This window comes from Triplophysa rosa, linkage group LG16, assembly GCF_024868665.1.
Source record: "Triplophysa rosa linkage group LG16, Trosa_1v2, whole genome shotgun sequence".
NCBI classification, from domain to species: Eukaryota; Metazoa; Chordata; class Actinopteri; order Cypriniformes; family Nemacheilidae; genus Triplophysa; species Triplophysa rosa.
Window position 1 is genome coordinate 15,316,244 of NC_079905.1, and position 12,762 is coordinate 15,329,005.

Consider the following 12,762-nt stretch of genomic DNA (forward strand, 5'->3'; position numbering starts at 1 on the left):
CGTAGCAATCTTATTGAAAGCAAACAAACAAACATCCAATTGCAGAAGGCATGTTCATACTTGTTAAAACAGACAACATGCAGTGGGGGATGGGTATGTTCTAGAAAAGACAACGGTCGTTTCGAGAGTGTGCGCGTGAGCTGACCGCGTGATCACCAACTCCATTTTATGTTGAGGGAACGCCCGAAAGCGCGATCACGCACGCGTCGTGGCGTAAAAAACGTCATAACTATATAAACAGAGTCCCACCCTTCTAGAGCATTCCTGGATTCGTCTGAGGTAAGTGGCATATCGGAGAAAGGACTCTTCGATTTTTTGTGATTTATAAGTCGTTTTTATTATTTTTTTCCCCCGTAAGTTCGACTACCAAGTCAGCTTTGACCACACAAACTACGTCTGATGGATTCTGCTGAGTTTCGCAGCGTTTTCTCTAACATTTCTTTGTGCTGTTCTTCGTTTCAGGTCTCAGTGAAAATCTGACGTCGAGGATTTTTCAACTGTGTTCGAAGATCAAAGCCCAAATAACTCAATTTTTCTACTCGAGTAACGGACATTTGCTTACGACTTTTTTTGCTCCAGATTGTTCAAGAAGGAAAAGCTAAATTTGAGCCACCACAATCCCGCCCATTATGCCATTTTTCAGCCAATAATGCTAAAGTCATGACAGTTTACGTTCTCTTAAACTGTTAAAAAGCTGAAAATTGTTGCTGTTAAGCACAATATATTAATAGCAACCCGTGACGCAGAGGAGAGGTTTAATAGTAAGTGTTTACTTTCAAAACAATTTGAATCGAATTAACCAATTGTCTTGTTAAAAATGATAAATTCCTAAAATATATAAATTAAGCTTAAGCGTGGCGACCTAAATGCGCCACAGGCAGTTAGAGGCAGATAGCATGCTGAGATAAAGCGAGGCAGAGCTAGCTAGCGTATGAGCTCACACCGCAAAGTCCGAGCAGCGGCTTCAACGCCCTGTTTCTCTTTGTGTGTGAGACGGGAGTAATCCTACTGATTTAATAACGATAAATAGCATAATAAGCTAGCCATCGCTGATCATAAGCAATCTGTACATAAAGATTGCCATAGGCTGAGGCAGGAAGTGACTGAATTTAATTTGGGGCTTTTTATAAACTCTTTCCAAAGGAGAGCTCACTGGAACAACCAACGCAATCTGCACATAAAGATTGCCGAGTGCGACTGTGGATTTAGCCGAATGGAAAAATACCCCAGACTGAATTGCAACATTTTCTTTTTAATGTCGTTAGGTGTATTAGTTGTCGGAAATTGATACCGTTGGGCTCGTCTGATGTAATAAACCTAGGCAAACGATTTTGTATCACTTTATAGCAGTCTGCCTATAAAGATTGCATTTTGTGCTGTGTGTTTAAGATGCTTTAACGTTACGAAACGGACAGCGATGGTGTTATTTGTCTTGTAGATTTTGCTTTAAAATGGCGGACGGGTTGTCGTTTACTCGGAGCACTCGAGGCAATGGTGGCTTTGTTTTTCCAGACTGGATGTACGGGAAATTTTGCAGTCCGGAACGGCTGTCTCGCGTCGCTATCATCCTCTTAGGAAAGCTCGAGGTATCGTCTTAACATCCGTGAGTCGCTTGCGGGTAAATATAGGACGTTGTAAATGAAGAAGACAAGTGGCAGGCGAAGGGAGAAAGACGTTGTTTTTTAAAGAACTTGTTTTTTTTTCAAAGATGGCGACCGCGCACTAGTTTTGGTATAGCTATCGCACCGAGTGCGCGAGACAAGTGGTTAAAGATAGAAGGCGTGGCTTAACCCTGGCGTCAGCGAATCAGGGTAGCCACTCTGTTCTCCTGTCAGTGTATGGCAAGCTGCTTTATTATAGAAAGCAACTTCGACAGATGGCAAATCCCCATGTGTTCTTTACTGGAGTGGATTCACAAGTTTATGTAACTGGCCTTTAATAACGTTTAATTGTCAGATCAACAATGGATTATGTATTCTGTATCGTAGAGCATTTGGTCAATTTGTTCAAATTAGTTTTTATTTATTTGTTTAAAATGAAGATAGTCTCCATTGTGTTGAACTTGAAGGGTTTTATTAGTTCATCCATAAGTGATGTTGGTCATTAAATTGCTAGTAGGAACACGATTATATAGGATAGGGTGGGGGCTTCTATTCTATTTTCAATTTAATCTTGAAGTGAACCAGTACCTTTCCTTGTAATTGTTATCTACTGGCAACGTGTCCTCACATTTGTTACCTCCATGAAAATCTTGACAATGTTAACATTTTCTTTATATGAATTGTACATTCTTGTTTACTTTTCACACTATTGTTTATGACAACTGTGACGTTTCCAGGAATTGTGTAATGTTCCGTGTTAAAGGAATTCTGAGACTTTAAAAAGTTCTTCAACAACAGTGTTACGGGTAAGACCAAACCTGATTTCTCACACGATTTTTATCAGATCAAAAGTGAGTAATTTTGTACTTTTCGATTCAGCCATTAGTAGACCTTTTCATATTTTTAGAAAAATATATACAGTACATAAATCACAGCGTTACAACTTGCATGCTAAATATTCATAATCCATATACATTTGGTGTTTTTATGTGCAATACCCTCGGCCGTTGTTTACTTTCTGAAGTCGTTTCATTAGTTTGCAGTGTGGTAGATCGTTTCGTTGCTGTATCCAGCCGATTGTGTTGTAGCGAGAGGAACTGAAGGCAGAAATATTCCCTGATGCTCCGCGTGGGCAGGGCAAATCACGTGATATATTTCTCTCTTAACCTCTCTCTTTCTCTCTACCAGAAACGCTGCCCTCGCCCCCACTCTTCCCACTACCGTCAAATAGTATTTGTGTTATTGGTATATGTCCATTTTAAGTTTTATTAAAATGTACAATTATTTTTGCTTATCTTTGTCTCAGTTATAATATTTATAAATTTATATTACTACGTGGCAAATACAGTGTAACTATATATGTGGAATTAAATAACCACAAGATGGCGCCATACAGCATAACTTAAAGGTCAAGTTAATGTACTGAGATTGCAACACCTGAAATATATTTTCGTAATTTTTTTCACTATATATGAACCGCAGAAGTAGCTAAATTAAATTATTTTTGTAATATATTATATTCTACATATACATGTTTAAAATCTTACATATACAAATAGCAAAACATTTTCATTGTGTTTAGTGTGTGTTGATAAACACATTTTAAATATAATGAAAATAATGTTTAATGAAAGTAATGAGAATATTGTGAAACTATGAAGTTTTCACTTTTCTATAAAAGTGAATTGACATGCTTTCTATTTAATATTTTTCAAATAAACATGATCAGTTTAGACAAGAAGTATATGTCAGGCTTTCTATGTGGTTCACAGCCGTCAGTGTGACAGTGCTCTTCTGTTTCCAAGACTGCTGAATAAGTGTTTGTCCAACTTTACTGATTCAGGAATGTAGACAGAATGAAAAGATCATTCACGTGCACTCTCCCAGTGTTTTAAGAAATATTTGTGAAATTGTAAAAGGTATTAGAAATATTCGATATATTTTACAGCTATTGGTAGGGTTATCATTAAATCATTTGAAATAAAAGAAATTGTGAAGACTATGTTCAACTCTTAAGTGCATTCTCCTCAAGTAATTGATGGTTTGTTTTATTTTTGTCTAGTTTTTCTTTCCTCTTGTTGTACATTTATATCATTTAAACAAAATATTGGGTTGAATGCACAGTACTGGTCACAGCCATCACAGTATTTTTTTTTTAATCAATTTTTGTTTTACCTGTAAACCTTTCCTTTGTGGTAATGTACAGTATATATGAAAAGCAGGTGGGTTGATGACAGTGGCATAACACACAAATATAATACTAAATTGTATTCCAGCAAAACATTCTATTTATCAATAATCTGGCATCCAATTTTATAGATTATCAATGATACTATGTTTATGTAGCACCAAAATGGTCTTGTAAAATTAACATGTTTTCCTATCAGTGGTTAATCTAGAACACTTAGATCCATTGGCCCTTTTTTCTTGTAGAAAGTAAATATGAACAATTTGAACAGGCATCATATATTCAAAATGAGTTTCTTCAGTAGGTAGTGGGCTTCGTAGTCATCCGCATTATCAGATTCAATTTGATAATCCAAGTCCCTCATTTTATTATGCTCAAACATAATGAATTCTAGTAGCAAAAGTTGTTGTAAGAAGTATATTTAATGAATGCTGTTGTAAAGACATGACTTTGGACCTGACACTGAAATTCAGGACACTGCTTGCCTCGTGGTTTTGTGTGAGGGATAGTAATTTCCATATGGATTATCAAACCTGAATAATGTTGTGTGAATACCAGAGCGTGGCATATATAGATCAGTAAAACAAACTCCACTCAAGTTGTTTTTCACTTCTAGATCTCATTAATACAGGCAGTGTTGGCACTTGGCAGCACCCATGTGTTTGATCATTGGTGATGTATCATGGTGGCCATGTGAGCCTTTTTGTTTTCATTTTACCCGTTGTCCTCGGTTTTATAATTCTTATGTTGCTTCAGTCTTGTGGTCACCTCGGCAAAACTTACATTGATAGGAATTCACTTTTGAAAGATTTTGAGTTTTTGTGCAGTTCCAGTGGGCTCTCCTTTCAGGAACTATAATATTCATTTTCAGTAGTGATTACAGATTTAATGCCATACACCAGAACCTCTTTGTGGTACAAGCACCTAAATAACACTAGTTTTTTCTTTCTCTTTCAGTAAGCAGTTATGGCTGTGGGCCCAGTGGACCCCAGAGAGGTGCTGAAAGGAGTTGAAGCTCTGCTGGGAAAGGATGGAGAGCTACGGAGCCTTGAGGGAGTCGCCAAAGTCTTCAGGTGAGGAGCTATTCGCACAAACCACACTTTTCAGAAATTCCATAAATATATATTTTTTTTAACACATTGTCGTCTTATGACTCTTTTCCCATGCAGTCTCATGAAGGCATCCCATAAAATGGTCAGCAGATGCATGTATCTAAACATTCTGCTACAGACGAAATCACACGACATACTTAATCGGTAAGTGTAAAATCCAAATTTAAATTGCATTTAAAAATGCAAGCGCTTTGGTTTGGAAGTCATGATTAACTTTTTCCTCTCCGACACAGATTTATCCGGGTGGGGGGCTACAAGCTGTTGAACTCTTGGCTCACCTACTCAAAAACCACCACCAACACCCCCCTGCTTCAGCTCATCCTGCTCACCCTGCAGAAACTTCCCCTGACCGTGGATCATCTCAAGCAGGTACTTCATCACACCAACCAATTCAGATCAAGCACACGTGACGGTCCCACACAGTCTTTTAACATCTTTCTGCTTTCCTTCCAGAACAACACAGCCAAGCTGGTGAAGCACCTAAGCAAGAGTGCCGAGACAGAAGGTAAGAGTGAATCTATCACGAATCATTCGTCTGCTTGCAATACAAGAGTTTAGATTTGAACCTGGTGTGTTTTCTTTTCGTCAGAGCTAAGGAAGCTGTCATTAGTGCTGGTGGAGGGCTGGATGGCTATTATACGCTCTCAGAGCGTCTCCAGTGGAGCCTCGCCCAATGGTAGGTCTTCTCACTTACATCAAAACCTACAATGGGATTTATTGTGAATGCATGTGCTTTTGGTAGTGTTTTGGTAACCCAATTCCTTTTTTGCACCAGACAAGAAAAAGAAAAAAGATGAGGGAAAACTGCGTCTGGAGGTGAGGCCCCGTGAAAAGGTAGCGGATGAGGAGAAGAAGAAAGACAAACCGAAAGCATATGCTCCGAGTCACGCAAAGATCCGCTTCACAGGTCCGTCTTTCAGAGATTAGACAGATATGATTAAAATATCATGAGGTGTTTTCGTTTTTAAATAAAGTTCCTACTCTGTGTGTTTAAACAGGTTTGGAGGTGGAGAGCCCAGCTCCTGTTCCTGTGAAGAAGACCCCCACCGCACCCCTGCTTGGTGACAAATACAACATCAAGCCTGCTTTGCTTAAGAGACCAAGGTAAATACTTTGTCTAATTCTTTCATCTGGCCTCTTTTTTTAGTTTATTATTTGAATGAATTTGCATGCGGTTGTGCTTCAGTGGATTTAAAGCAGATGATAAAACTTTGGCTTTCCGTCCATTCAGCACAACGCCGTCTGACACACCGCCGGTGGAGAAGAAGTACAAGCCCCTCAACACAACCCCCAACTCTGCCAAAGAGATCAAAGTCAAACTTATACCTCCACAGCGTGAGTTTGCCCATTCAGAATCTTTAGCCCAAGCAATATGATTATGTATGGCGTTAGAAGTTGGACAAAACTATGTGAGCGTGTAAACACAGCGCGCAAGCAGATTACAGTTGCGTGGGCACACCGAAAACGCTCGCGCGTAAAATGTATGCTCAGACTCTGAGACAGACAGATGACTCTGTGAAGCGAGTTGATTTGTACTTTTTGTTTAAATCATTTTGATAAATGTAATTTCAAACTTTGCTTATCTAAATCAGATGACGCTATATAATCTCTTATGGACTAACCACTACTCCTGCCTTTCATGTATAAAATATCAAATTCTAGTTCTAATACCAGCGTTTATAATCTTAACGTAATTGTATATAGCTTTTAGATTATTATACTCTTTTTATTTTACATGTCATAGGCCTAATACATCACTATTTAATTACTCATAGAGTTAGAGCACTGCAATCTAGAATGTCAGTCGTTTCTTCAAATAGGCTACAACAGACAACAGTGTTTTGCGCAGTAGGCTAGTGATGTTCAAAAATACGAGCTCGAAGGCTGCTTGCATTCGGCAAAGCCTTTGTGTGCACTGCCTAACAAACAAAAAACACGGGCATTTACCATTGTGCATACAGGAAAATATTTCTGCGTATTTAGGTTCTTTTATTTGCAGTTTAATTAAACTATTTGTAAATGAGTAACAACAGTTTTTTTATTACATCTTCATTGATAAATTGAAGATACAGGCTGATTCAGTCCTGTTTATTTGTAAAATTTAAATCAAAGGCAGCAACGCCAAAAAGTGAGAGTTCGCTCTTTTGTGTTGTTATAATGATGCCATTGTTTTACGGTGCGCTATACAGATTTTTTTCATTGTGTTTACAGTTGTGAGGTGAGCAAGGTGCCCCTCCAATGAACACAATGGCCCCCTCACTTACGCCCTATAGCGCCAACTCTGCCTGGACCGTCACGTCGGAGGATCGCGGAACATCGAAAACGTTAAATTATAATATTATATATATGAAGATATGGTAACTCCGTTTTGAATTTTTTTTAAACGGAGTTATCTCATTTTGGAACCAAACTCTATATCATAACACATTTTACTAATCTATCTTACTGACTTATCTACAAAAAGGTGACCACTGGTAATGCACATTTGCTATGTCTGAATGCAGAGCTGAAGTGCTTTCATATAAATTGATTTTTTGTTTTGTTGTTTCTAATAAATCTCCTTACTGCACACATTCATTTTCCTGCATTTGGGCCAACATATAAAATATTACTTAATGTGAATTCCTTAGATCCTATTTTCCCCAGTTTCCTGCCATCTCTCCTGTTCTGTCATCGACTTGAGGGCGGCAGCAACAGCCAATCACAACGGGAGTTCCAGAAAGGAGCAGGGCCAATGGCATTTTTGGTCACAAAATCGCAGTGTCCCGCCCCCTTAGTGCCAAAAGTCAAAATGACTCGCGCGCGTGAAGAATCCCAGCTCGCGCGCGCGTTGAGTAGCACTTGCGCGTGTAGTCAATACTGTGCGCGAGTGACTGCTTTGACTCGGGGGTTTGTTATTTCCCCTCGTAAGTCTTGATTTACGTGCACAATCTTGGTTTTTGTGTTCAAGTTAGAGATTTGCGATCTCTACAGGTTTACATTTTACGCGCGAGCGTTTTCAGTGTGCCCGCGTAACTGTAATCTGCTTGCGCGCTGTGTTTACACGCTCACATAGTTTTGTCCAACTTCTAACGCCATAATTATGATAATAAACAAAAACATATAGAGAGCATATAATGAGCTGAGAGAGTAGTCTTGGGTCAATTTAATTTATATGGTGAAAGCTTCTCTTTGCTGAATATCTGTATTTTCTTTCTTTAGCGATGGAGGCCACTGGATTTTTGGATGCTCTTAACTCTGCCCCAGTTCCTGGCATCAAAATCAAAAAGAAGAAATCTAAGGCAGTCTCTCCAACCTCTAATAAGGTTTGTTACTACAGACAGCTTTTATGTATTCAAGTATTTTAATTTCACCCCTAAACACACATTCACTAACAGTGTTTTATCTCTCGTGCTCCACCACAGCCTTGTCCATTCGACAGCAGGCCACAGTCATACTCGGGCACACAGGCCAAGCCCTCTTCCCCCGAGGCATCCTCATCTCACACCCCTCCTCATGAGAACCAAGACCTGGAGCAGCCTGGTACACCGGTGCCCACCGAAGATCCCGAAGCAATGGACACCAGTGAGTCACAGTTCACAGAAACCAGCCAAGAGCTTTCATATATGTACAGTACGTGCAGATTTTTATATTTATTTTTATTTCAGGTGATAAACCAAATGCTCTGTCTGAACCTCGAGGCGAGGAGGAATCGCTGACTAAGAAAGGAAAGAAAAAGAAAAGTGTTCGGTGGGCGGAAGAAGATAATCTTAAAGAATACTTCTACTTTGACCTGGATGAGACGGAGAGGGGTAAGACTGCCTTTCTGATGTGAACTGACTGTGGATTGCAACATTCATGTGCCTCATTTGATCATATTTGACCATTATTTTTCATTATAGTGAATGTCAATAAGATTAAAGACTTTGGAGAGGCGGCTAAACGGGAGCTAATGATGGACAGGCAGACGTTTGAGATGGCCCGTCGTCATTCTCACGACACCATGGAGGAAAGGGTGCCCTGGACTCCACCGCGACCGCTGACCATGTTGGGTAGCCTGGTCATTCCAGGCTCTAGCAGCAGAGAGAAGGCAATCCAGAGAGATCGAGAGATGGGAATTCTGCAGGAGATCTTCCTTACTAAAGAGAGGTAAGACTAATCTAGTGATCTGGTATTATGTGGTTTTTAATTTCCATTTATTCTTCACTAAAAGACATCATGAAACAACATTAGCAACGCGTTTAGCCTTCTTTATGTGATATTCAATAGTAAATAATGAGGGTTGTCATTGGTTTGATACATCATGGTTTGTTTGGATCATGAAAGTGCTCCTATGTCATGACAGCAAAAAGTTGTTAGAAGCTTTGTGTTGTTAGCAAAAATATACAAGGGATTTAAAAAAAGTGAATATGATGTGTTTTTATAACATACAAGATGTTTTTGATCTTTAAATAAAGATTTGTTTTTCTCTCTGCAGTGTTCCAGACAGTCCTCATGAGCCAGACCCTGAGCCATATGAGCCCATGCCTCCCCGTCTCATCCCATTGGACGAGGTGAGACAACCAATCACTTTTTTTACACAAATCCACCCTCGTATTTCTTGTCACTTCTGCATGGTATGACAGACTTTGACCTCATTCTGTGGTGCTTATAGGACTCCACTATGATGGAAGAGAATTACATGGAGCAGACTGACCCCACAGCTTCTGTTGGTCCTGCTTCTGGATCCAGCGAAGGCTCCAAGCTTCCTCCTGTTCTGGCTAACCTCATGGGCAGCCTGGGCAACAGCGGCCGCAGCCCTCAGGCACAGGGCGGCACCACACCAGCCAATAATAACCCAGCGGTTAATGTGCAGGAACTGCTGACTTCCATTATGGTAAGAAAAAATAAATTTTATGGATCATTATATTTGTGTTAGACTAGATACGACATTGATTTCGAAAATTGTCTGCATGTTTTCAGGGTGCACAGGGAACGAACCAGTCACCAGAGGATCTGATCAAACAGCCTGATTTCTCTGATAAAATCAAGCAGCTTCTGGGCTCTCTCCAACAGAATCAAAACCAGAATCAGACCCCGCCTCCAAATGCTCCTCCAAGTATGTAATATCCATCCAAATGCTGTTTTTCAAATTTGTTGACAAAACGCATAAGCAGCATGTTTAATATTGTTTTCTGTATTCGTAGTAAACCCTGGTTTGCTCGGACATGGACCTGGAATGAACATGAACAACATGAACATGCAGATGCCCATGAACGGTGGCTTCCCACCGAACAAGCCCCCCGGGGGGCCCCATTTCAACCACCCGCCTCCTCCCCTTGGCCATGGGCCCCCCTTTAACGCCAGTGGGCCACGCATGATGGGCCCCCCGCCCGGGCCGCAGGGCAGAGGAGCGGACAACGGCAACTATTGGGGTGACGAATCCATGAGGGGAGGTCCACACCGAGGAGGACACTTTCACCGGGGGAGAGGGAGAGGAGATCAGAGCTTCAGAGGGGGAGATCAGGGCTTCAGAGGACGAGGGGGACGTGGAGGACCTCGTGGAGGACATAACAACATGGGTGGTAAGCTTAAACGCCTACTTTTAAAAATATTCAATATTTGTACGCATGTAACCGTAAACCTTTAGTCTGATAACTTTTTCATTTCAGACATGTCAAAGAGGCCCATGTGTCGCCATTTCATGATGAAGGGAAACTGTCGCTATGAAAATAATTGTGCGTTTTACCATCCTGGTGTAAATGGACCACCACTTCCTCCCCAGCATGGACACTAACAAAATAAAGCTGCTGTTCCTTTAACCCGCCACTAGTGGGCAACAGGACTCAAAATGAGCCTTATGTACAGTGACTGAATCTGACTCAAGGGAACAGGACGTGTGGGCTGGGATGTTTGCATCTGTGACAGCACAATTCCATCTGCATCCTTGTACAGTTGTTTCTTCATAAGCTTCCTCTCGATTCAACACTATCCCCAGTTTGATGGGGTCCACAAACAATATGCAGGACTCCTAAGGAAAGTTATGAAAGGAGCCGAGTTGTTGAAACCCATTATTTGCCCTCCGTGTAAATACTGCTTCCTGAAGATGGTGATTCAAATGTATATTTTTATTGTGAAGCTGTGTACCACTGAATCGACTGCTTAAGATTGTACCCATTTGCTTTGTAACCACTAGGACAAGGTATAGATAGTCTTCTGCCAGAGCTTTTATGGTAGCTTCCCAAAGGCTCAGGGTGGCGAGTGCAAATTTACAAATTACAGTCGGACATCAATTCATTTCTATCATTCATCATGAAATTTAACAAGTTAATGGTTATACTGAAAAACTGATTTCTAGAATTTTATTTTACGATACTTTTGGTTTAAATTTGTCCCCTCTTAAGGTCACCAGAAATATTGTTTAATGTTTTATTTCCAGCTGTTTTCTATTGAAAAAAGGGTAAAGTCCTCATACCACATGTGTAGATTGGAAACAGGCATTTGACATGAAGAAGTGCCTCACGGTCATCTTCACATGTTTCAAGGATTTTATTTCAAATCTGATATTAAGCTATATTTTCTTGCACTGAATTGTATTGCCATTATGGTTCCTCTATACCTGCATCAGAATACTGTACATGTGAATCTTAGCTTGAAGGGTTAATACTACATGCAAACAACACCTTTTGTTCCTGGGCACAAGATACAAACCTCTGAAGTCCCGTTGCATACTTGAATTCAGTCCAATGATCATACCTTTCTATGAAAAGAGATCCCAGCCTGTAAAGAAATATCAACTGTTGTTCCTTATAGTGTGACAATCAGAAGAATGGTTGTGATTTTTTTTCCCATGTTGATGCTATTGTTTGATCTGCTGTGTGCGTTCTCGAGCTGTAAGACTCTCAGACTCCTGAGTCGCGTCTGTCCTACTCCTTCAGTGTTCAGATGAGCCTAACCCGGGCTACGAACCACTATCAAGGCCGAATTAATTCAGGTGTTTTCTGTGAAAACATTGGCCGTTGTGTCTCTTGTGGGACTTGGGTTTTTTCTTTTTTTGTTTAACTTTTTCCCCATGATTTTATTTTGATACGAGCCTGGTGATATTTTTTCTATCTGAGGTTTCATTATCGTTTGAGAGATGTCTATGTGTCAGAGCGTTGAGTAAACACGAAAGGCATATTCGGATATGTAAAGTTTTTTGCTACATGTAAATTAATAAATGTTAAGAAATGAATCCGATTGTGTAGTGATTCTAACTTTCCTTATCTTTACATGTTTTTTTTTCTGATAATAACTAACATTGTCTGACATCACATTATACAATGTATGCATATATAATCATCATTCAAACTCGGTGCCTGTTTGCTTTCTAACTTCCAAATCCCTCACTGTTTGTACACCTCAAACAAGGTAACTCGATTTTTTTGACAGGTTCACTAGAACCTCAAAGTCTCCTCCTCCAGTTACAACAATCCAGTCAGATCCTAACAGTCCTGTGGCCGTGCGTTTGCATTCCTGGCCGTCAGATCCGTGTTCTCAGGGCGGAGTCGGAGTGCAGATGGCCGATGCAGTGTGTATGACAAGGAGTGGCCTGTGCACCCAACCCTAAAGGACAAATATTGACATGGAGATTTTTTGCCCATACGAGGTGAAGGAAGAATAAAAGCGTGTAAAGGACACCTCAGCAATTCTCTCGATCTGTGTCATAGTCACAGACATTCAATGGGGTGTCTGAAGAAAATACAAAACTTAAAGGAACAGTTCAACCACAAATGAAAATTCTTTCATCATTTACTCACCCTCAAGTTGGTCCAAATCTGTATACGTTTCTTTATTCTGATGAACACATAGAAATATATTTTGAAGAATGCTTGTTACTAAACAATTATTGGCCACCATTGGA

General features: G+C 40.2%; 1 protein-coding gene across 2 annotated transcripts; it reads left to right on the forward strand.

The window, feature by feature from the left end:
• The first annotated feature begins 258 nt into the window (after nt 1–258).
• On the forward strand, nt 259–12,093 carry ppp1r10 (protein phosphatase 1, regulatory subunit 10). Of its 2 annotated transcripts, none has more exons than XM_057354347.1 (19): nt 259–279; nt 463–2,407; nt 4,747–4,862; nt 4,959–5,045; nt 5,135–5,270; nt 5,355–5,406; nt 5,491–5,577; nt 5,677–5,808; nt 5,900–6,005; nt 6,133–6,236; nt 8,103–8,206; nt 8,306–8,465; nt 8,549–8,692; nt 8,783–9,029; nt 9,358–9,433; nt 9,535–9,756; nt 9,843–9,978; nt 10,067–10,444; nt 10,532–12,093. In XM_057354347.1, the coding sequence occupies exons 3-19, from the start codon at nt 4,756–4,758 to the stop codon at nt 10,654–10,656; spliced, it is 2,403 nt and encodes an 800-aa protein (XP_057210330.1). In that variant the 5' UTR covers nt 259–279; nt 463–2,407; nt 4,747–4,755; the 3' UTR covers nt 10,657–12,093. The 2 variants fall into 2 exon arrangements, with proteins under 2 accessions (XP_057210330.1, XP_057210329.1); XM_057354346.1 differs by having other exon boundaries at nt 463–761.
• Nucleotides 12,094–12,762: the final 669 nt, after the last annotated feature.